This window comes from Atta cephalotes (assembly GCF_000143395.1).
Source record: "Atta cephalotes unplaced genomic scaffold scaffold00053, whole genome shotgun sequence".
Lineage (NCBI taxonomy): Eukaryota > Metazoa > Arthropoda > Insecta > Hymenoptera > Formicidae > Atta > Atta cephalotes.
In genome coordinates this window covers 1,033,203-1,060,068 of record NW_012130117.1, presented here as the reverse complement: position 1 = coordinate 1,060,068, position 26,866 = coordinate 1,033,203, and the positions used below count along the sequence as shown (strand labels likewise).

The window sequence follows — 26,866 nt, the reverse complement described above, 5'->3', positions numbered from 1 at the left end:
ACGTTAACGTTAACTACTACTACTACTACTAACGTACTACGTACGTACTACTACTACTACACACACACACACACACACACACACACACACACACACACACACACACACACACACACACACACACACACACACACACACACACACACACACACACACACACACACACACACACACACACACACACACACACACACACACACACACACACACACACACACACACACACACACACACACACACATATAATTGGATTATATACTCCTATATATTATTTCAAGATTAAATTTGATAGTATTTAGTCTTTCTCTTCCTTTTTAATTTAATTATTTATACAGGTCTAGATTATAAATGTCATTAAAAGTGTGTAACGTAAAAAAAATTTGTATTATATTAATTAAGAATACGTTAATTAAGAGGATACGTTATTAACAATATTGCATCAAACAATATCGATAATGTTCTAGAGTTAAAAGCGTCGATGGAAAAAAATTTCCTAGACATCTGCTGACAAGCTCAGTCTTGGTACCGACTAAAGCCGGTTATTTGCAAATTGTGATTTAAAAAGACGAATGAAAGGAAAAAAGAAGAAAAGAAAGCAGAAGTGGAAAAAGGATGTGAGCCGAAGAAGGAAGAGAAAAAAAATCGTTGCCTCAGGACTCTTGCGATGTTGGAATAATTTCAACGTTTGCATGGATGAGGGTGCTCTACTACTGCGTCAACGTGTTCAACCCCTTCCTTTTCCAGCCTCTTCCTCGTCCTAGATTCCTTTTTCCGCGGTGTGAATTCGGCATACCACATAGCGGCTGCGACTGTCGTCCCTTAGCGCACTAGTGCGCAAGTTAAGTCTGAATAATGAATCCGTACGATGGGTGAGGGCGACGCGCCTCGTAGATTTCGCGTCGCAGCGAATCCTTTAGGGCTGATCTTCTACGAGATGTTCTTGCAAGTTGCTTGGTCGTTACCTGAATACTAGTAAACTCTCTTCTATCGCGGAAAGGGGATTCAAATGAACATTCAGCGGAACATATGTGTTCCAAGAGAAAGAGGGTGAGAAAGAAAGACTGAATGTGAGTACAGAAAAACGTGCAGAAAGAATATTTTATAACTAGTAGAAATTTAATTTATCTCCGTGTTGGAGATGTCCTTAACGCGACAATCTGACAACCACGTACTTTTACTATAGAAAGAAATTATGGGAAATATTAAACCGAGAAAAAATTATTAAATCTTTTAATATCCATATTTTTTTAATAATACTAATTAAACATTCGCTTATAGTAAATAAATATTTATTCAATTGAAAAATAATAGTGAAATCAAATGAACGATTCTTGTACCAAATAAATATATATTTATAATTAATAAATATTTATTACTGTACAAACAGTATTTATTAAAATTTAATTTTTATTTCAATTTAATTTTTTTCGGTGTAATTAGTTGCGTCCAGATTTGAAGTTTCCTTTATGTTATTTATGTTTAGATATTAAATTTTAATAATTCGATATGATTTTAAAACAATACAATTGAGTTCATTACATTTTTTAGCATTACATTTATGTATTAAATTTCTAAATTATCTGTTACTGTTAAAGATATTCACAAAGTTTGTTTAAAAAAATTAAATGTTTAAGTGTATTAAATAAATTAAAGAGAAAGAACATCATACTAATAAAATCGTTTTATTATTAGAATAGAATTTTCTTTCAACGAAACTTTTAATACGTAGTTACTTTTACAACGGATGATATTTTGCATTGCTTGAATGATTTAAGAGATATCTGAAGTAACAAAAGGGAAACGAGTTTATAAAACTGATGTAGACTATGCACCCCTCTAATTTAGACTACGAGGTGGGTAATGTCATTGAAACAACGCAACCGTGCGAGATAATACGATTAATTATAATGAGATTGAATAATGGATATGAATAGCGAGAGTGAGGTAACCCGTACATTTGGCAACCACAAATCCTTTGAGGCTGATCCCTGGATGTTCCTGCAAGTTGGCTGGTCGTTACCTACACGGTGGTTTACCTCCTACGGCATACGGAGCGGCTTATTTAGACGTTAGTGGATTCTTAGTCATAACTCATGGAATAATAAACCCGTAACGTCATAAAATAACGTATGTGATACGAGATATAAATAATCGTAGTATAACTGCGTGACTTAACGAACAACTGCGCGACATTGCTGCACTACGAATAGAAAATCCTTGCGATTTAGTTTCGCCAATCTTTTGTCATAATACATATTTGCTGAAACTGTCACACAACGGCGACAGAATTAATCAAAAGTATCTGATTAAATATGTCTCTACCGTTCTCTCCAAACGATCTCTCTGCAAAATTAATACTGTATGTTTTGCGAATTAGAGAGTTTCACGATATGCACGAGTAAATATACGAGGAAAAAACAGGCGGTTTGTAATTAACATTAGTCGATATCGTGATATCTTCTTTTCCTTTTTTTTTTTAACGCGGCACATTTCGCCAGAGGAATTACGAGCGATGAGAGAATTGCGAAAAATGAAACTCAGTTACGAATAATTATAGAATAGCATATATTTTTGGTTGTAAACATGCCGGGCGGATCTTCTGTTGTCTCTCTCGGCTGCTCGTGAATAAGCCTCTCTCGTGATGGCGCCCATGTAATTTTGCGTGCATGTAAAATCCAGGGAAAATACCTGGGAAAGCGGCCCGGTAATTAAACTACTGTACCGTGTTTGCACAAAACGCACGCCACAAAGAATATACGACGGCCATAATGGTATCGTATAAGCTGCATGACGCGCGACTCTTTTCATCAGTCGATATATTTCCTCCGCAATAGCGGCTGAGCTGTAGGATATCTAAAAAAATATGATGTAATAACGAGAAATTATTCGGCTTTATCACGCTAAAAAACTTGTTTCATGAATAATCTTTTTTACATTTTATTACACCTCAACATACCAATTTCTATAAAGTTGATTGTTATATTCCATACATTTATTTTTTTTTATTCATTTTTTATGATTATAAATATTTTTATTCATTTATAAAACTGATACAATAAAAAGATAGATTATAAAGAGAATATCGAAGTTATTGTTGAAAATTTGATAACATCGTTTTCCAAACAGGATCAAAATATTTTTCGGAATAAATGGTTGGAATACTTAATTTTCTAAAGGTGATGTCTTGTTGTTAAAATTATTTTGCTCTAAAAATATTTCGTAAATGAAGAGAGTCTATCGATATCCACAGTGATATACATATATCGACATTTAATCTTTTTAGCAGTTAGGAGAATATATTTCAATGTTCAATGCAATTTTGGTATTTAAGAATAACTAATCTGTATAAATCTCAAATTTATCCAGAATTTATTTCGAAATTAATTTTAAAGTAAACATTATAAATATTCAACCTTTGTCTCTAGAGAGTTAAGAATTTAAATGAATCTCGAATCAAATTGTCTTCGATTTAACGGTTCACCATTCAGAAACCATTTTAGAAACACGATCGATATCTTGAATAAGTTGCAAGTAGAACGAAGTAGTCAAATAAATCAACGAGAAAATGTAATCTGAATGCAATGCAGCTTTTTTTTGCAGTTGTCAATTCTACGTCGGCCTGTAAGATCGTATCTCACGAACTGCTTTATCCGATAGAGATGATGTGATGTACTGAATTCGTAATTGGCAGTAAGTGGTCCGTGAACTCTGCGTTGGTTTGTTTTTCAAAATAGATACACCGCAGCTTGTTGAAAAATACGGTTTATTATTACCGCAAAAGCAAATGCAGCAGCCACAAAAAGCGATATATTTTCTGCGGGAATTCAACAAAGTTTTTCTCCTGCGTGATTACACGAACATGCAGATCACTATTAAAATGTTTTGAAGAGGATAAAACAAGCTCCCTGTGGCGTTGTTCCAAAACATACTTTTTTTCTTCGCACATCGATTTTGTCACATGGATTTTATGAATAATTTGTAAAATCTATATATTACATAATATTATCTTAAAAAATATAATATATAATATTAAATATATTATATTAAACATATTTAATATATATTAAATATTATGTAAGGAACACGTACAATGTTCACAGAAATTAATTTTTTTTTCGTAAATTTTTTTTCTTCGAATATTCCGCTCATAAAAGCATCCAGGCGTTGAGAATGAAATTGGCATCCAAGAAAAAAAATCTAGATGCCTCTGTACGATTATCCGACCATCTATTTCAATATTACTGCCGTAGCATTCGCAAATAAAGCGGGCGAGAATGCCAGTGGAAGAGGTCTGAAATACGACCGTCTTTAGAGAACGGAAATGTTCGGTGTACTCGCGACTGCGGGTCTCTGTGTGAAATGGCTTTCTAGCGGCCACCAACTTAAAAGCCAGCCCAGCTTTGGGGAACAACTGCAGCTGCCGTGAAAAAGCAAATGCAGCTGCAGTGCGCAGCTCACTTTACTATCAACATGTCATAGCTATTTCTTTTTTCTCTTCCTCTTCCTTTATCGCTTTTCACATCTAGCAAAAATTTCCCTAATCAAACTCAACTGATTTATGCCGGAAACCGCTTATTAATATTGCAAGTGCCTAATCGCAAATAAAGTATTTAATTGTACTTGCTAGAAATTTATTTATTTTAGTTATTTTTCGTGTTTAAATAATTTTCGCTATAACTGCAAGATTACATGCAAGATCATTTTTGGATGCTGAAAATAATGCCACAAATAAAATTTTAACACAGAATTCAATCTGTGAACAATAAGCACAAATTTTAATCAGATTTTCAAAACAATAGAAGTTTAATGTATTAAAAATTATTTTTTTTGCGATATTTGACTTTTTTTGTAAAAATGATTAATGCTTATCATAAATTTCTAATTATTATCTTAAAATCTTCATATTATACTAAAATAAAAAGATATTGAAATAAAAAGAATGTATATTATAAGAAATCAACTATACATTCATGACTTTTAATCAGCATTTTAAGATAATGTTAATTTTTTAATAAAATTGCAAAAAAACCATTTCTGCCATATTAAATCTCAATTATTTTGGAAATCTAATATGTTAATGAAATTTGATTTGTTTTCAGCATCCAAAAGTCTATAAGAAATACTTTGTCTGGTTCAAAGTAATTTTTTATTATAAATTGATATCTATCTATTAATCTAATCTCGTAATAAACTTCTGTAATAAAAAAATCATGAATTAATAAGACACAATACTCTTTAACTTAAGAATCGATTTAACTCGAGAAAAAAAGATAAATTGTTATGAAGCTATTTGACATAATTTCTTTCTTTATAATAACTATTCTTTACCGGCCTTTAAATATGTGTTATATATTTTCAATTCCATTGAAAATCCATAATAAAAAAATGTTGTATTAATTAAAAGCTTTATTTTTCAAAAATACTATTATTATAAATCTTATACATGCTTATTCCGTTCAATATTTATTTTTATGTATTTTTTTCATAAAATTGTGATTAAAATTCATATCCATACTGATATCTCAGATAGGTCTAATGTCTAATAAATCGAAGAACAATCAATAATATTTAATGTTATTAATAATAGTAATTTTATAATAAGAGTAATTTTATAATAATGAGATGTAAAAATATCCCATCGTTAAAAAAATCAGATGACTGCTTCTGGATTAAGAATATATAGATATAAAGTCTATCACAGTTTAACAAAAGTTTAACAAAAGTTGTTATCTTCGACGAATGGCTGACGAAGCGCGAATCTAAAAGACAACGTGACACGTTTAACAGAATCCCGTTTGACATCGTAGAGTAAGTAATTCGAGACATACAATGACAGTATTCTCCGTACGTGGGTGTATTCTTATTGCTCAGAGGGATGATTCAGGCGGGGATAAACGCGGTGGAAGAACGCGGGAGACGGTTGTTGACATAGTCGACGAAACGAGACGCGAGGTGCATTATCAAGCATCGAGACACACTCGTGCCCTTTTCGTATACGCAGCTTCGTTCGAGCACGCACAAATGGGCTCTTACCCTTGGCAAAGTGCAAAGCGAATGCATGTTGACTCGCGACGTTTCTGCAGACCGGATTTAGCATGAGGTGCTCACGTGTACGCAACAGAATTGAATACCGCATCGGAAACGAGTTTCTCTTACTTGTCGCTGTGTTGTTAAGATGCATATATGCGTTAATTGTCGCTGCAAATTCCCTTGGGCGTTTAAGCGAATCTCAGAGAACGATAATCAAGTGTTAAGTGCAGATAGTCAATAAGTCTCCTATAATTTTGTTTGCATGTAATTGTTGTATTTGAATTTCAGATCTAGTTGAGAGATATTTAAGGAACAAAGTTGCTAAATAATAGTAATAATATGATAATGTAGTCATTGTAATACATATTTAATTCCTAATTAAGTTCTCTTTGACTTTTGGATAGATATTTTTAAAAAGAATTTTTTTTAAATTCGCAGGTTTTACTTTTTGATATTTTTCCAAAAGCTATGAATAAATCTTATTTCTTTACGAAGTAAATTTTTAAGAAAACTTTAAAATTCTTTTTCGGCAGTATTTAATTTAAAATAATCGAAATTTTTTACTATTTAAGTTTTTAGAAAATGTATTAGGAAATCATAGGAAGAATTAAGAAAGTGTGATCTTCTTAATGCAAAATTATTGAATCAAGATTAATTGATTTCTGTTGAGAAACGAAAAATGGAAGTATGTGATTTGAAAACAGCTATAAGAATTCTTCGGTAAAGTGGAAAATGATTTATATGCATGCAAGGTTAACGTGGCGTAAAGAGAGTTCCGCGCTTGTTATGCAAGCTGAGCTACGTTAAGAGCGGGTTTTATTAAAAATACCCAAGCTAAAGATAGCAGGGGGTTGGAAATTTTTCTTTTTTCCCTTTCCTTTCTCCGGTTGCTCTTTCATTTCTACCCGGAAACGCGCTAATCCGAACCGGTGATGATGGTAAATGAAAGAACAAACACTCGACGAGACTTTGAAATCAACATAAAGATATACAATCGACATAATGCAAAGAGTACAGAAGACAGAATAATTCATTTCATTTATAATGATATCTATTATTTATATTATTATTATTAATATAAATATTATATATCATTTTTATGCTACATTAATTCGAAAATAAACTTCTTCAATTCTGCAATAGTCAAATAGAATTTTAATAATAATAGATTAAAAATCAGTGTAAAATTAATTGATATACTTTACATTTTAATACAGTTATTTTTTAATAAAAATAAAAGTGAATGAAATAAAAACAAAATGAATTAATAGAAATGAAGATATTTCCAATTTTAAATTACAATTTTAAACTACCTATAGGTAGTTTTTTAAATTAAGCTGAAATTGTTTCGATTAGAATTGGTCAACTCGTACATTTCACTCTTTCTTTTCTTATGCTTTTCATTCATTTATCCGAAAATTGTATCATGTGTCCACTTTTTCTTCGCGCGTTCTGACATCGTTGCTATTACGAAGCGTCTCAGTACCAGCGGGAAAATAAGCCGTCAAAGAACCACGCGACAGCTCTTCACTCGGCTTGCTTGGGGTTTTTAATTTGTCGTGTAACAGCCTAGTGTACAGCACCGGCTCGTGAAACTCGAGTTTTTCGTAGAACGTAGAGTCATGAAAAAAGCAGATATGCGCTGCAGATACGCGAAAGAAATCTTAAAATGAGCACTATACCGCGCGTGTATCGCGTACGAAAGAAAATCATCGTTTTTCTCGAGTGCCTGCTTAAAGGATACTCTCAATCTATTTTTTTCGTACGGTATTCATTTCCTCATGTATGTAATTAAACACGTGTATACGGCATTTTTGTATAGTGTTTTTGTATAATGAGCCGCAATTAAGTGCAACGTTGATAAAATTAAATAAATAATAAAATGCATGTTTCGTACGCATTACCGAAAGGATATATTTCTGGATTGTTGGAGATAGGAAATTTATATAACTAATCGTAGGAGCGTTCCTTGTGTGTGGTTTGGAAGTTTGATATCGGACAGTCGAGCACTTACTTGTACGGAAGAAGCACCGCCGTGAAGTTGATGGCAATGGAGATTCGCGGGCCAGAAGTGATCAGGTACCGGCAGCGGATGTTTGGTGGATACAGTCCAGGATATCCGGGACTGGCTAAAACGCATCCGTCATGGCAGTCCGTATCCTCGTACACTGAGTCGCATTCTGCAAACAAGAAGAAAGGTACATCAGTAACTTGAAACTCTTGTTTGCTTTCTTTCTCTACCAATCCTACGCACAATATATATATATATATATATATATATATATATGTACATATATCCTTATCTCTTCAATAATTCAAGAAAATACATGAAAGAGATTTCATCATGTTTTTCTCCGAATTATCGAAAACATCATTAAATAAAAACATCACAAAATAAATGTATTTCATAAAATCAATTTTTAATATTAGTTAGAGGTATTTTAAAATTAATTCTCTTATATATTAAAATACAGAGTGTATATAAATATTTTGCTTATGCTGCTGGTAAAATGTTTTCTGCAAGCTCATTAAGGTACAGGTAATCGTTAAATGTTATCAATTAAAACGACGTTCCACCTCAATTTCCGGCTGTCCGGCGGACGAACTTCGTCGAACGATTTGTCAAAAGAGCGAAAATAATTGATATGTCTGGCGGCTTCGTAAAAAATTCGAAAAGTGGAAAATGGGACGCGTCAACGACAACACGCACAAGCCAATTAGAATAAGCTAATGAGATATCTCGTACCTGGCTCGCATGATTTTCAATTAATATTTTTGTGATACGGCTCGAAATAGTGCCAACTATACTGAAATATTGCCTATATGTTATAGATTATTATTCACTATACGACAATACCAAATGCAATATCAATTTAGTTACAGCCCACGAGTTTGCAGTATGTAAATAATCTGCATTTCCATTTCGGTGATAATTACTACATATGCGACATAATATAAATTAAATTAATGCTTAACAAATACAGTAACGCTAAGTAAAAGAAGAATTGGTACGATTTAAAATGTAAATTTAATAATGCGAATCCTTAAAAGTATCAAACACATGAGTTTAATCGAATTTACTTTTAGAGGTATTTTTAGTAAATCAAATATATCTCATATAAACATTAATAATAATAAATTAAACGCAATCTCGACATTTAATATATTGATGATTTATACAATTCGTCATAAGTTGTGATACCCATCATTAGTTAATATTCATATTATGCGAAAATATTGAAGTTCAAAGCTTTTCGAATAGGCAAATCAATGCGTCCATGCTGATTGTTGTAATATTCAAAGGATGATTGACAAACCGTTACGCGTCCAATTATTCTACTTTCATAACGTATGCAAACACGTGATTTCCATAAACGCTTAATAGACTCGTATTCATTACTGTCAGCTGCACGTGAATACGAAAAAGGCATTAATATCACTTTAATATCACAGCGACATATGAGGTTAGTTTAATGGTACAAATTTTTTATATTTCTACTGTTAAACAAAAGACCACAGAGGATTTTGATGTGTTGTTGCGTACAACGATTTCTATTTGCATCTCTGCGCCATCTGCATGTTAAGGTATAGTTTCGCCGTCATTTCTTTTTCAACAAAAAAAGAGAAGAAACGACGAGCAGCTTGATTTTCTACCGACCTCTTCTTTGCTTAGCTTTATAGTTCCGGCGTATGCAATTGTCATAATGGGCGGATCCATTAGGTGTGGTACGCGTCCACCTTCGGGCACACAGTTTTTTTCAATTTATATAATGTCCTTTGCATCTCCATAGCTTCGATCCTCCTGTGCAAACCATTTCTACCGTAAAACGGTCCCGCCTTTTTCACTTTTTTACCTTAAAAACATAGAATTTTCTTCGTCCTTCATTTCTTCGTATCCTCGAAGAATTCCTCGTCTGAAACGTGCCTTTTTTTTGCACTATCAAGATTGAACGGCTTACGATCGATTAAACAGACCGTCGATGAAAAAAACGCAACGACGCTGTACAAGTCGCTAATTATTTGGTAACAAGCGCGAGGAAGTTAGTACTAATTTCTTAGATACGATGTGATCAATTGGATGATAATTGAACGATATAGTTAATGGGTATCAATTGTTTGGCTTTTAAAAAACTCTCGAGTTCGTTAATTGTACATGTAATTGAAAGAGTATCGAGTTTTATTAACCAAGCGTTAGTTTGCTCGGAAAGTTGCCTCGTTAGCGCGGACACGGCTCAAACAGATACACCGGTAACCGCGCTAATGACATCAAAGGAAAAGTTTCACGACATTCACTCTACTGCATGATATAAATATAACTATGATAACCCGTAGGTATTATTCGTTGACCTCATCTTTCTCATATAACAGCGAATATTACAACAAAAGAAGATGTTTCACACAATTTAACAGGCAGAAAAAGTAAAGTTGAATGTAAAGTTAAAAAAAAGCACTTAAAAAATAGCACTATTCAATAAACACTAATTAATAGTAACATAATTATAATTTCGCATTCAATAATATAATTGTAACACATGCGACATGTTATATTGTCACATTATATTATTAGTTATAATTTCTCATTTAATCTCTAATTATTACATATCACATGTGGTTATATTCTTGAGAAATTGTAACTAATAGCGAATTCGAGTGCACTCAATGTGCATTGGTGCACATTAAAGTCGTCGTATACAAATTGACATAAAAATGTGTGTTTAATGTAAAAACAGATTAAACTATGAAATCCTTAATACATTTTATTGTACTGTTAAGACTTCTGAATTAGTCGTTACGATCACATTGAATCGTTATGAGCGAGAAATGACACATTGAAATTTCTTGCATGCTATTGTATTTATAAATAAAGAGAGAGAATTTCTAAACAAAATAATGAAATCGCTTTAAAACACTTGTAAAAATAGAAGAAAATTATCCTTATCTTCCCTAACAATCAGTAAATAGTCGTAAAGACACATAAAGTGAAAAAAGGTACTAATATGAGCATTAAGTAAACACTGGTAAATGAACTTCACGTACCTTTTATGATTATTTACTGACTGTCAGGAGGGAAAGGGGGAAGTTTTTTCCGTTTTTCTTTTTACAAGTATAAAGCAAAAGTATTTTAAAGCGATCTCATTAAGTTTGTTCTTTTCTGCACTCACTGAACTGGTGCACACGGTGCAATAATTTGAAGCGAAACAAACGTGTATTTGTTACGCTTCAACTTATTGCACCGTGTGCACCAGTTTAGAGAATGCAGAAATAAAGAATAAACCCATTTTGTTTGTCAATTCTCTCTCTCTCTCTCTCTCTCTCTCTCTCTCTCTCTATTTATACAAATGGCATGCAAAAAAACTTCAATGTCATTTCCCGCTTATGACATCACGATCCGATATAACCGCAACGATTAGCTTTAAGTAAAGTTTGTAAAATAAATTTTATAATTCTAAATATTTGTATTTTACTTTTACACAGATTAAATCAGTGTACAACGACTTTAATATGCACGTTGCACAAGTGTGTCCAACCGAATTCATTATAACAATATCCATAGAATACAGAGTTTGAATATCTGAATCAAAACTTCTCAAAATAGCGTATAAATGTATGTATGCATGTGTAAATGTATGCGCGTTACACTTTAATTGGTACCACCATTTTGAATTTAGAATATGTATCAATTAAAAGATGTCTACGAGACTCTATAGATTATAGACACTATAATAACTAATAGTTATGTTGGTGTTTACTAATAGTACGTTATTTTGTAACAAGAATCGTTAAACAATGTAAGAAAAATACATAACTATATACTTTTGCGATTACACGTCAATGTGAATGTCGTCAGCTGATTTTTCGTAAAGCAGGCGCAATTGTCGTGCATCTGCTGAGAAAATCACTTCCCGTTGTGCTTTTAAGTGCGCAAAGGCGAAATACTTTAATACGGTGACAAAAAGAAGGAGAGAGAAAGTGAAGACTCTATGTAAATGCTCACAGAAGACGCGCGAGGACTTTCCTTCGCGACGGTAACGAACCCAAGGCAGAAATGCTGCGAGGAAAAGAAAAGGAAGGAGCAAAGGATGTTCCCTTCTCTCGCGAGTTTCCGCGAGTCGACAAAATTTTTCCATAAGAGACTTTCCTCTTTTTTCCCTTTGCTCTATTCATTCGTTAGAGAAACTTGCGGCACGGTGGACTTTCGCCTCGCAATCTGAAACATCGCTTTGCGTTTCAGGCGGAAAAGCTACAAAAATTGCGTTAGGCGTTAAAGAAGAAAAGAAATAAAAAAGAGGAAATAACCGAGCAAACTTGCAATAAGAGCACTTAACTTTTTAACGCCGGTTTTCGGACAAATATGAAATTTTCCTTTTCTTCATTCGAATATAGATTTTAATTTTTTTATAATTCTCGATTTTATAATATTCTGACTAAAGTTTAATTATTACTAATTGAAAGTTAATATGCATTTTGATGAATTTTTACCTAATTAATTAACTGCAGCTATATATCATAATTCAGAGCGAACGATTTTTACCGCGCGGTAGTCGTTGACCGTTTGATGATATGTTTTGGTTTTTAAATGGACAGTGACGTAGGAGATCATGAGAGAGAGCATGCTATGAAATAGCGCATGAATATATCACGTTATTTCGATGCAAATATTTGCCGACATATTTTACTTGCCTGAATGGATGTTTACGAATTGGAAAATTAAAAGGTGCTTGTCTATGTGTATATATTTGAAATTATTGAAATAATACGTACAAAGAGCATATATTGTTAACCTAATTATGAATTCATGAAAAACATATTTGCGAAAAAAATGTTATAGCAAACTTATCAAAATATATTCCAATTAAATAGAGATATTTATTTAAAAGTACATTTCTCTTTATTTCTCATTCTCTCCATTTTTTCCATCTGTATTTTTTCATAAAAGGGAAAAACTTTTTGTTAGTAATTATAAATTTTAATAATAGTTTTCTTAATAAAAATCAGACAGAATCTGGAATTTCAGTAGCAGAGGTACGTAAAGAAATGTGCTGAGATTTGCGCCGGAATTTCAGTGGAATAATCTATCTTAACTGCGCCGGCTAAGAGCACTTCTCCCGTAAGTGCAGTTCACGTGACCGTGCAATTGTAAGAGAAAAAGGAGAAATAGAGTACTAGGCTTGTAAATTAGCCGGATTTCTTACTGATCGCTTCGACAAGATATCAGATAATATGAACATTAACTTTCAATCTATCCCATTTCTTTATTGGATTTATTTTTTATTTTATATTAGTTTCTATATTAGTTTTCCTACATTTTACTTCAATAACACTGGTCAACAATAATTTTGTTAAATGTATAATTTTGGTTGACCCTTATATATATTTTTATGCTGATTTTGAAAATGAGTTAAAATTTATTCTGCGGACTCCAATTTTTGTAATCGACATCTCTTTTTAAAAACTTTTATATAATGAACTGTTGCCAACAACTCATTATATAAAAATTTTCTTCTTAATTAAAATGGTTTATTTTTATTTATAGATTTTTTATAACAAGTAAAAAATAATGTTAAATACAGTTAGCTATTCCCGAATCAGTTTGTGTCTAAATATAAGAGATAAGTAGAGGAATTCTTTAATGCATACTCGAAAATTGTGCTTATTTTGACAAACAGCTTTGAAATTAGCACAAATAATAGATCAATTTAACATAAGAAAAGTGAAATTTTATCAATTAGTGAATTATCAGAAAGTATGAATTAAAAATTTTTAAGTGCATATTACTTAAAATCCTATCTTCTTTATAAATTGACGAACAGATTTATAATCAATGCAAAAAATGTACAAGAAACTCTATCAAATCAATTTAACATAAAAAAAATAAAATTTTGATTGATATAACAGCTGATAAATAAACGCACAATCAACTTATAGAATAAAAATAGATCGTGAATCAAATTCGATTAGATTAAAGACAGAGTTAAAGTATCTATATGGAAATGTTGTTTCTTCTTTCGCGATTTATGCGTAGGCGTCTAAAAGACACATCGGCGAATTCTAAAAATAATATTTTCTTTGGACAGCGGCCTTTCTTCGTTGTACAATAGCTCTTCCTCTTCATATAAATCACCCAGGAAGACGTCGGCCAGTTCTTCTGAACAGGAGATAAATTCGAAAACGGGAAGGCAGACTCTCTTTTCCCTCGTCCGATGAGCGAGCGCACAGGTTGCTTAAATGCACATGCGAGGGAATCGAAAGAGAAAGAGGGACAAAAAGGAAGGGAAAGGGAACTGGAGTCTAAAAAAAAGAGAACTGGAGTCAGGTCGAGCAGTAAGACTGCAGATCGTCTTTCCACCCACGATTGATCTGTTTGTCAATTGGGCGGCGCCCTTGTTGCTTTTCTCTCTCTCTCTCTCCCTTTTCTTTATCTCTATCTTCTATCAACGTATTGCCTTTCGTTCTCTCTCGCGAGGACATCCTTTCACTATGCTCTTCATTCTATCCTATGTTCGCTTCTCGCACGTTTCCCAATAGGACGTGGACCGACGTCAAAAAAGACCTCTCTCTCATCCGGATAGCGGAGTGACAGTCACGTCTTCCGGTCGTACGTTCTGTGCATATGGATTGCCTGGCGCGACCTCCTCTCAAGGATAATCGAGAATCGTTGTCATCTCGTTACAGCTCGTTGTATAGAGGAAAGATCTTATCGAAATCGCTTTCATCCTCGCACGCGGATTTATCTTCTTCTTTCGAAACCATCCTTTTGCCATCCTTGACACACAGTTTTTTAACCAGCGCGTGACGACGAAAGAAAAACTGCTGATTGCCTGTTATACTGTTTCCTTAACACGGTTCTTCATTGTACTCTTTTGTCGTATTGTTCAAAAGTGCGATGTTACACTGAGAGAAAAAATAATTGCAATTGCCACAATTTAATTATAATTATTTTCAATGTCAACTCTATATATCTTTGATAGAATCATAAATATAATAATTATTATTATCATTATAGTACTAGTAACTATAAAAATTGAGCTGTTAATTATTTTACCATGCAATTATAGACGATGCATAGACACAAATACCAAACAATTTTCTGTCAGTCTGAATGACTCTTCGCAACATGAGATGTTCTTCGTAATATTGCCAATTAAATTACGCAATTCTGAACAACTTGTTAAAAAAACTAATTATAAGTGAAAATTAAACCGATAAAAATAAATTAAATAAGAGAAATATTATATTTTTAATCGAAGCGAACTTAATAATATTTATATGCAAAGCGAATACATTTTTTTTCAGTTTTATAAGCCGATTCAGTTGGTCGAACTTGAAACGTAATCATAAACTGAAGTTGGAAATAACATCACATAATTACATTGATCATCGATTTAATAATGATGGCCAATGTAATTATGAGAGATTATTTCCAACCTTAGTTTATGATTACGTTTCGAAACCGACTTAAAGAGCCTTAAAGCATTACTTAGCATTTATTGCAAAAAATATCATAACTAATATTTGAACTTGCAACTTCTGACTTTCCGGGAGTTTTTTCTTAAGTTATTGCGACAAATATATATGTGCTATATCCACATTTCCACAAGGTAGTCAAATTGATAAAATCCGTCCTGGAAAGTTAGAAGTTCTAAATAAAAATATTTTTTGTAATAAATTCTTTGCAGTGTTTTAAGATACCTATTGCTATCATTAAATTGATCAATTTATGTTATTTCCAGTTTCAATATAATTACATCTCAATTTTTATAAACGGAATTTGCAATTTAGAAAACTGAAAAATATATTTGTTTTGTATATGAATATTATTAAGCATTAAGACGCTTTAATTAAAAATAATTTTCTTTTTTTTATTTAATAAAAAAAGCTATAAAAAAAATACGCTATAAGTATATTTTTGTTTGTACACCTGTAAGACCGTTTTTTTCGAATTTAAAACTACTGAAAATATCACTAAAAATTAAAAGTGCCCGTATCTTATGTACGTGTATAATATAAATATTATCAAATTCAATTTAATAATTGCTTTTTTTTAAATAAAAGTGTAATAAGAAATGAAATGATGAAACGCAGGTTTGGCGTACCAGTTGTTCGCGAATGCGGTGTATGTTTCTCGAGGTGACGGTAAGTCAAAGAACTCCGGTACGTCATTACACAATATTACTAGACGCAAAAGTCCAAAGGCACATATATACGAAACTTTTCTCATAAGAGCGTCGTGCAATTTTTTTAAAAGGGCTTTTCAATTTTCTCGCTACGTCGTTTCCAACTTCTACAGCACAGCTATTAAAGCGATATAAGATCGCTATACTGATCAAATAATAGTCACCAATCGATCGTAAATAAAAAACATTTGCGGGTTGAGTATTTATAACTGAGCAAGAGATAACTGTTAGAGAAGAAATTTCGAATAATATAAACAAGTTAATAATTTAATTCATAAACTGCTTACTTCGTTGCTTTTGCCACGAAAATAATAACATAGTATTCTTATTTCAACTATTTTAAATATTAGTTGTGATATTTTTAACCCTCAATTACATGTTTCATTTTATAATCTTAATTTACATGTCTGGATCCAAGTCTATCACTTTTTACTAACTCTGTAATTATCACAAATCTCAATGAAAAATATTTTTTCTTTTTTTAATGAAATGCCAGAATGCATAGAATCGAGATAACAAAAACATAAAAAGCTTTTGATAATAATTGAAAAAATTATGTCAAAAAATATTAAAGAACAATTTGTGAAAAGAATATATAATCAGTTTTCTTTAAAAAAATCATATCTTTATGCTAAAAAAAGACACAGATAAAAATAAATAATGTTTTGAAAAGAGAAAAAAGAGAAAAACGTTTAGAAAAACGAACTTTAAGAAAAAAACCTTATATTCATTCATTCCAAAAAGTATAATTATTTCACGACTGAAGAAGGCATTTTTATAGAGGAGACCAGGACTGGTTGTTGTACGGGATTGATTGTCAAAATGCTTATAATTCAAACAAAACATGACAGAAAAATCTCTTTTTTTTATTGTAGATAGCTGATATAATATCAATTTGTTGTGTAAAATGGTTTGCACCACAAGCATTGTATATTTATTTTGTTATCTGACAACAGTCTTTGGGATTATTATAATCGTGATATCCCTGTATTCATAAAAAATGACATATCATAGAAGATCTTTGCTACAATTAATTAATCATTATTCTGATTAAATTTGTAAATATAATCTCTTTTATTAAAAATGGCTATGTAGGGTAGATTGACCAAAATGAGATGAGGTTAGTAACAATTAATTTTAATATTTTTAGAGGACACATTTTCAGAGAATATACTTACAAATATATATTGTCTTTCATATAGATATATATATATGTTTTTCCATTTTTTATATAGAAACTACGGTACAAAAACAAATTACTATTTTATAATTAAAATAACTATTTTATTTATATTAATACTATAATTACAATTATTTCTCAAAATATAGAATTAATATTAAAATAAAAATTGTATTTTTTATGTGTTGTCCATACAAATATGCTACTGCCAATTCTAAAACATATGATAATCAACCCAGAAACACAGGGTTAATTGTCACATTTTCGCAGTTTCATTTAAAATTAAATAATTTATTCTTATGATATGATGAATTCACGAGTAATATTTTTTTTAATATCTAAAAAAGATGTAGATATATTGTAACGTATATGTATAATATTTCAAAATCAGGCTTTCAAAATCCACTTTTTTCTAAAAATCAATAATCAAAACTGTGACAATCGGCATCCCCTACATGTTCGGAAAAGTGATATCGAAGATATGTCGAGTATCATTTTTTCTAAAAAAAAATTCTAAATATTTTATATTAAATATTAATATATAATGATTTCGATATTATTTATTCATGATTTCATAACTCCGAGAAAATAAAGGATCATCACCAAGACGCCTCTCATACAAAAATGCTTTTTTGACACCTTTTTTTGAATAAATCGAATATATGTTTTAATTATAAGAAGACATGTATTTAAATATAACATTTAAGCCTTTCTAGAATGTATTTTTTGTTTCTTTCGAAGTTCGTTAACTTTTATTTCGACATAAAAAAAACCGGATAAGAAACAAAAAGATAAGATGTAAAAAATAATAGAAAACAAGAAATAGGAAACAAAAAGCAAGAAATACAATTGTTGATACATTGTTGATGAAATGCTTGCAAAGAGAGGCAAAAAAATGAAGAGGCAAAAAGCAAGAAACAGGAAACAAAGAGCACATTGTAGAATAGGCTTCATAAAGACATTTACTAAAAATAAATTTCCATTTTTAAAAATCTATCGAATTTACATTTGACGAGTTCAAACCAAACTTTTATTGTATCACATTTAGCATCAAAACAACAACGAAACACTGCACTGCAATTGCAGTGATCGACAGAGAAAGAGGTTCCAAGTTTTTTCCCTCACTTCAATTCTGCAATATTAACCAAAAAATAGCAACAGACTAAAATTTTCACCTGGGTCCAAATGATCCACTTATGTAGTTGAGAGTTAAAAGAATTTTAAATGAAATTCACGAGTATTCTCAAAGACAATTCAGGCTAGAATTGTACAGAGAAGCATCGATTACAATAAAGATTAAAAACCCATCGCCTTTAAAGATTGCACAATTGTGCCCAAGAAAGATCGATATTCAAGATTCAGCCCGTTAACGCTTTCGATTACTAACACTTTCGATGGCTAAATGGCTTGGGAGAGCCAAATGCGGTTCGTCGTTTCCTCCTTCGCTTAAAGCGCGGACCGGTTCGCACTTAAGCTCGTATAATTTTCGCACTAACTAGAGGGAGAAATTACCTCTTCGCATTGCTCATGCAAGTAAATTCGCACGTTCTGGCCACTCCTTTTCCTGCGTTCATTCACTATTCACGATTTTCATCTCTGCCGATCCTAAATTGTCGTAGACGAGAACGCCCGAAAGCTACGCCGTTTCAACGTTTCATCCAGTTTTCGCATCGCGGAAAAAGAATACGTAACAACGTGTACAAAACTGACGTTACAAACTAGTTATCCTTCTTTCTTCATTTTTCACCTTTTTCGTCACGCTTTTGATTTTTCGTTGTGAATTTTAGAGAAGACACACGCTGGAGGCTTGACGAACGTTCACCAACGTATGTTTTAATCGAATAGGGAACCAAGGTTAACGTGTAACTCAATTTTACATGCAAAATGCGCATCGATAATTTGCGAAACACGCTGCAAGGTTTACGCTTTAGTTAAACAGTTTGTTTCCACGCGGCTTTCGGAAAGATTCAAATAAAAATTGCTCCTCTAATTCACGAGGGGATATGTACCCGCTTCTGTTAGATTTGAAAAAATATCGCGGGAAAAGTTTTATTTACTCTGAGAATCTCAAAAAACGCTTCGCTTTTCGTTCCCATGTGGAAAAAGGCAACGCGTGTGGGTAGTTGCGTGCTCGTAATGGTATCAGAAAACTCTACTTTTGTCAGTTCGCGTAAATTTGTCATGAGGGTGTTAAGAAGAACGCTATCTACGTAGATTGCCCGTGCAGTTGAACATTCCGCGTGATAAACCACACCACAGGGGTGTAATTTACAGGAAGATGAAGTTACCGTCATGGGGGAGCCGATAGTGAACTAGGTTGTTGGCGTGTAGTTTGAGCAATAGTCTATGATAGGAGCGGTCCGAAACAGGACGTGCAACAAGAGCAACCAGGCGACCAAGTTTACGTAGCACCATAATCTCAACTTGTTCAACAGATCACCGCTTTCGTGATTGCCTCGTGACTTTAAGCACGTTATCGGTTTCGCGATAACATGAGATCTAAAATAATTTCATCGACATCAAAACATTGATGTAAAATAAAATTCTCAAAATGTTAATTTTTTTTTCTCCAGCTATTAACCTTTGTGCGCAGAAGAAGAATGGTTTTGCTGAAGTGTTTAAAAATTTAGCTAGATATAGATATTTGAAAAAAATTTTGCATGTATAGCATCATTAACTAAATCAATTCTCAAATATCTCGTTTTTATCAACTAAATGTAGAAATCTTAATCTTGTTTTATTGTAATTATTGAAGAGGATCTTAATTATGGGTTAAAACGTATAATTATTATTATGTAATAAATCAATTCGCAATAATTTCCTGTGTTGAATCTTAAAGTTGACTCTTTTTAATTAAAAAAAGATTTTTGTTCGCCTACCAAAATAATTATGTAGGATGCTCAATAATTATGTAGGATGCTGATTGTTGGAATATTAAAATTGTTTGCACATCATGCTTGAGTTTTCTACACAAATATTTTGGTAAACTAACAAAATTATTCAACTCTGTATTTAGCTAAATTTTTAGATATTTCAGCAAAATTATTCTTTCCATGGGATATAGCATATCGACTTTCTTTTTTCAATGTTTTTCTATTGCTTATAACTTATTTTATTAATAAAGATACATACATTTGATCATGTTTCTTAATGTTTGATGGTTCGATTCAAAACAATTTTTTTTTCATAATGTGTTTATTTTTATGAGAGATATAAGCAATCAAATTAGGTTAAATATATCAAATATACTTAAATATATTGTTCTCTAATGTGGCAAAGAATGTTAAATTTAGCAATTTTAAACAACCATTTCATTATATTTCGAATAATTGCAAATAACACTACAGAAAATCAGTTTTCTAGCACCGCCAGAATTTAGTTGCTAAAGTTGTCAGCGTTGAGTAATGCGCTCTGTGAAATTCAAATGGAAAATGTACGTCCGGAAGCTAAGCGTTAGAACGTAACATAATTTCATTTTTCATCACAAAAGCGAGCTAAACATCTTACCCGTATTGTTAACCGGATGTCCGCCCCTCACCGGCCAACCGACGGACGTGCTTGCTTTGGACGAGAAGCTGAAGTAGGCCAGGAACTGGGACCGTGTTGTGTTCTCGTTTATCCTGAAACACACGCATTTCACATGTTAGCGTCCACTTCGTATGCGCACGTAACCGGCGCCGGCTTTTATGCGTTGCGTTTGCGACAATAAAAGAAAACGTTAGCGTGATAAATTATTACGAGTCTACCTACGCTACGTCGCGTGAGCCTGCCGTCCGCCTCGCTATGCGTCGACCTATGTATGCTACGATCACAGTATTTACGACAGGATCTTGGCGCGCGGCAGGCAAATTTACGGATTCTTTCAAAGTGATATACAGCAAATAACCTGCAGGGGCCGCGATGTACTCGCGCAATTTATTGCGGTGTTGTTTTTGTCATCATTCCGCATACGGCTCGTAAATCACCGATGCGCTTTTATTGACGGGCTGCCCTTATCGGACGTGGCGCGGTTTCACCGATAGCCCGCCAATAAAAAGGGCCTTTCAAGCGGGCTTCAAGAAATTCGACGGATATAAAACGAATAATTCGCGATGAATGTGCGGTGATGTAGCCATTTGCCAGCCATTATAAATCAACGATCGCTTATCTGTTTGCATTATCCGCAATCTGTAAATGATACATTGAGAAAAATTTTTGAGAAAAATTGCTGAAAATAGACAGAAGATTCTTATATCAATCAAAATTCTGATTATTTCAACTGTAATTATAATAAAATTAACAAAAAATTCTGATTTATCCATTTCAGTCGGAATTCCAATTAATGCAATCAAATTCTTTTTCCAGTGCAGATTTCTTAATATATCATAATAGCCCCAAATAATAAAATAAAATAAAAGATAAATAATATATAATTGATAAATAATTAGTTTATTTATTAATTACTATCTTTTATTTTCTTTCTACAATGAAAACTCCGCAAATTTTCTGCTTAATCCTTTTGCAATCTGAGTTTTTTCGGCACATGCGACACTTTCAAATTTCTCTGAAATAAAGGAGAGATAAAGTTCAATTTCCCCTACTAAAATAATCGAAAAAACTATTATTTAGTAATGTAATAGGAATGTTGAAAAGTATAATCCTGAATTTTTTCACATTTTTTAAAAGCCTAGAATACATTGAGAAAAAAGTAGCCTAAATTTAAATAAATATTTATTTGCATATTGCCACAACTAAACATTTACTTTCAATAAATGAATATTTACGTAATAATAAGAATAATAATAAGAATAATAAAAAGAAGTGATTGTTAAATCAAATTAATGTTCTGTACAAAATGAATACGTATTTATATTTAATAAATATTTAGTTGATACTATTCAAATATTTATTTGAAATTTAAGATATTTTTTCTCAGTATAATAAAATAATTTGGACTGGATAAAAAACCCAGATTATAGAGAGAAGAAGTAAAAATATGTATAATTGCAGATGGAAGATTATTTAATCTTGATTATACAAAAAAATTCTATTGTCATCCAATTAATCTTTGAAATGAGGAGGAACGTAGATAAGAGATGCTATAAACTTAGAACAATATATTTGAAATGTGTCAATATGTCATTGCACAAAGTGCAAATTCCTCACAAGAAACTTGGACGAACGAAAGTTTCGTTATTGTGAGCGGTTGTAAGCTCGGAAACTTTTTGGAACGAAGAGAGAAGTTGTATATATTTTCAACGCGAGGAGTCGCGTTCTCAAAGAAAGCGCGATGTTTCGTCGAGATTGATCAGATGTCGATCGGGAATTGAAGGGATCGTTTGTCGTACTCGAAAGCTGTTTAGAAAGCAGACAGAGTGTAGTGTTTCGTCGAATCGCTGAGTATCGATATCCCAACTTCGTCGCGAAGAAACTTCGCACTTTGTGAGAAACATTGTGCATACGAATTTGTCAGCAGACAAAGTAATGCTTATTCTCGTCGAGGAGGATTATGGAAAAACGATATTCTTTTATTTCTTCATAGAAATGAATAATCCAAGTTAAAAGTTTTAAAAATTTAATCAATATATATATATATATATATATACATATATATACGAAATTATATACAGCTCAATTATCAAATATTAAAGCATAAGACAAATTTTAAATAAAACAATAATTTCTTTTATATTTTTTCTGATAAAAAATAATTTTACATTGAAAAAATATTACTTTGTAAATAATATAGAAATAATAATATACAATCATATATTGCGACAAATCTAATAGTAGAAATAATTGCATGCGATACGTAATATTCAAAAATCAAGAATATCTTGAAAATATCCTGAGTAGTATAACAGTAAATTCACATTTCTCTATATTTTAAAGAGAAGATGTAGTAGTTAAAGTACATATTTGCAAATTTCGCATATATAATAATTTCAATAATAAGTTCCGAGTAAATAACTTGACAATTAATTTTTCAAGGATAAATCAATTTGTTTTCACCATTTTTTTAAATATATGATCTCACATATAATAAATTAGAATTTCGTTTCAATATTTTAACATTTTAATTATCCTAAAGTGTGATAAAATAAGTGATAAAACTCAACATATTTTTAAATGTATTTCTTGACATGTTTAGCGATAAATAAATTTATGTTAGCAATTTACGGTATCTCGCAGGTGCTCTTAAAGATCTCTTACGTTTATCGACATCCTCTAATTTCCTATTCAAACTTCGCCTGCGAAGATCGTGTCGACGAACAACCGTTGCAATACCTGAGAAATCGGGTCCATCGCTAAGCCACAGTCAATTTAATGTCCCCTGACCAATTCTGCGAATACGGTCAGGGGATCGTGTCGAATGTAAGTTAGAAGCGGATGAGGAGAAGACGAGAAATGGACTTGGTAGCACAGAGGGGAAGGGAGAATGCTATCGCGGTAGAAGGCGCCTCTAATTCGATTATTTAGTTAGGTCAGGTTTCGCTGTAGTTGGGTTAGCGTCAGCTGGAGCCAAAGGTTACTCGAAGGCACTCGTAACTCCTAATTGTATTTACTTACAATAAATCTTCTACCCTCGTCTATGTATTTGATTAGCGGCCAATCTAGCAACTACCCTTTCACGATACGTTCCGAAACTTGTGACGTTTCTAAGTGCCAATAATATCACTGACATTTATGATAATTTTCTGATTAATTGACTTTCGAATACAAAATTATATAATTTTATATATATTTTATATAATTATATAATTTTATAACTCATTAGACATCGTTTATCTTATCATTTGGAAAAATGTACGATTTATGATGATCTTTTGATTTATTGAATATCTATTATTAATAATGTGCAATTACTGTATGTCAGTTATTAATCTTTTCCGTGTTATTAACTAGAAGTATCTACTGAATGATTACAATGTTTTTATTTTTTATATTAATATATATATTTCTTGTACCTAATGTAATTAATAAATTGTGCAAAAAATGAAATTAAAAAATTTTTTTATTTTTCAATAATTATCCTTTATATTAATGAAATATTTAGTTTTTCATCACTTTCTTTATTTTTATAGTAATATTCACTTAATCTTTTTAAAGAATAAAAAATTTTGGTACTTCTAGTACTATTAAAAGATATATGATTTATTATAATAAACATTATAATAAAGCGCTATAAACTTACGAATTCTTTATAAACTAAATCTAGGTATCTCAATGTAATTTATTTTGTATATTCTTAATATATTTTTTGTGTTACAAGACATGCACTTTAAGGGAGATTCTGTAAAATATTATATTGATCGCGGTAGAACGCCTCTCAAAGAAAGCCGAGGTTAAGCAAATCCTTGAGACGATGAAAGAAGACGGCGGCGGTAATCCCTGCGGGGTTTACAAAGATTAGGATGCAAATTTTGGAAAGCATTAGACGAAAGCGTCGACGGTCTTCCTCGTGAGGGTGAAATCCTTTTCGGCATCTATCGAGACGTTAAACCGATTCAGTATGCCATTAAAGCAGGTTATTCCCGTAGACGGGACGAATCGATAGCCACGTTATGGCGAAACCGCGCGTAAATTTCTACGCAGATGCTAGCGAGAACTGTGAGATGGGACTTGTAAAGTTCCATGAAGTGAGCGAACCTTCGAGGATTTCATAAGCATAGAATTTGTTCGCGACTCGAAGAAAATTTCCGTCCTATCGGAATACGCTGGAATTTTATTCGCAAGGGATTTTAATTGTGGACGATAAACTACGCGTTACATTATGAGATGGATATTTTTAAAGAAATATCTCACAATAAAAATCCCAACTTTTTAGTTAAAAGTATGAGATTACATAATTTTTACAGCATTGAGCATAATAGTTTAAAAACTATTAAAATTCAATTTAAGCAATCACTGCATACTTTTAATTCCATTGTAATTTTATGATGTTTTCGTACTAAGTTTATTTAAGCGTCAGTGTATTTACCGAGAATCTTCTTTCTGTTATTGCAAAGATCTTGCATTTCAGAAGTTCTCGTGAAGTACGAGAAAAATTTCTCAATGATGGTACAAAATTTATAATGCAAATTTTTGCTGTTCAATGCTGATTCCTGTTAAAGCCAAAAAACGTTCTACAAACTCTCTACATGATCTATATTCAATCAAGCGTTAATTTTTATGAATGAGAATAAAATGAATAATAAAATTCGCGTTGTTCAAAATTTATATGTTGGATTTTCGGTTGGATTATTATGTTTCTAGAAAATATTTGTAAAGTTTACGGAAATACGTGCATTTACTCTTTTATATTTAATGAAGCTTAGATGTAGACTTCTGTCTGCAACAAAAAATTGAAAACGAAGCCACTGAGCTTTTAACTACATACATACAGGAAAAGAAATAGAAGACGTTTTATTCCTGAGGAGAGAAGAATGAAAAATATATAAATATAGTACACTCAAATGAGAGAGAGATGTATTTTTATCTTCCGCATGTATTAATCAATAATTCACATCTAACGCACAACAATGATGAAAAGAAAAGCAGAAAAAATTTGCACACGCTCACTTGCTACGACATACATACACTAAGAAATTTTTTAGTTGTTTGTAGAAAAGTATGAAAACATTATTTTCTCTCAAATATATACAATGTTATAAAATAAGAGCACTCTCAAATTATGTCTCATCAAATATAATCATTTTATTAGTCAACGGAACGTCTGGACAAAAGTTCGGTAAACACTAAATCAATTTTTCAATTCCAGCAATACGCAATTCCAGGTAATACTTCTGCTTGTAGATAATATAGACAGACATAATAAAGAAAAAAGGAAAAAGATACTTTAAGAGAACATATTTTTATTCCTCCACAATCAGTTCTTACATTAAAATTACATTTTAAAATTAATTGCATAATAAAATTAATACAAAATTTTAATGATGTAAAATTAATTAATTTTAATCTTATTCATTAAAATTAATTAATTTTAACGATTTAAACTTATTTTCTGGAAAACTCTATTTTATTAGTTACGTCGTCATTGCAGAAAATGAGTGTGTAATATTTAAGCAAATATAAATTGATCTTTCCATAAAAAGATCATATATAACATTCGATTCTTTCAATAAAACAAATGGAATTGCAAACAATATATTTCTCTTTATCTTATTTGAAAAACTACGTTAAGCAAATATCTCAATTTACATATCTATTTATGCGTTATATGTTTATGCCTTAGAAGTCAGTTTAGTCACACTGTCGCGAAAACTTTTGCGAAGTAGATGAACAATTTCTTCGAAACCAATATTCAAAAGTTTTGCGAAATCACCCGAAAAGGGCTAGCTAATAGCGAAGTTTGGTACTTAAAAAGTATATTTTTCACGCTCATATAGTCGCCCGTTTAAAGAAGTTTGTGCCTGTTCATTGCAAACGTGCGCTCACGTGTGTGTGTGTGTGTGTGTGTGTGTGTGTGTGTGTGTGTGTGTGTGTGTGTGTGTGTGTGTGT

The 26,866-nt window shown here is 31.8% G+C and overlaps 1 protein-coding gene across 1 annotated transcript in view; it reads right to left on the bottom strand.

Moving 5' to 3' along the window:
- The window catches only part of LOC105623123, a 242,308-nt gene that overhangs the window by 74,894 nt on the left and 140,548 nt on the right, over positions 1-26,866 (bottom strand). The window contains exons 5-6 of the mRNA XM_012204521.1: positions 20,893-21,005; positions 8,045-8,210 (exon numbers count right to left, since the gene is read on the bottom strand). Of these exons, the coding sequence (XP_012059911.1) occupies positions 8,045-8,210; positions 20,893-21,005 (279 nt within the window). The remainder of the gene's footprint in view (positions 1-8,044; positions 8,211-20,892; positions 21,006-26,866) is intronic.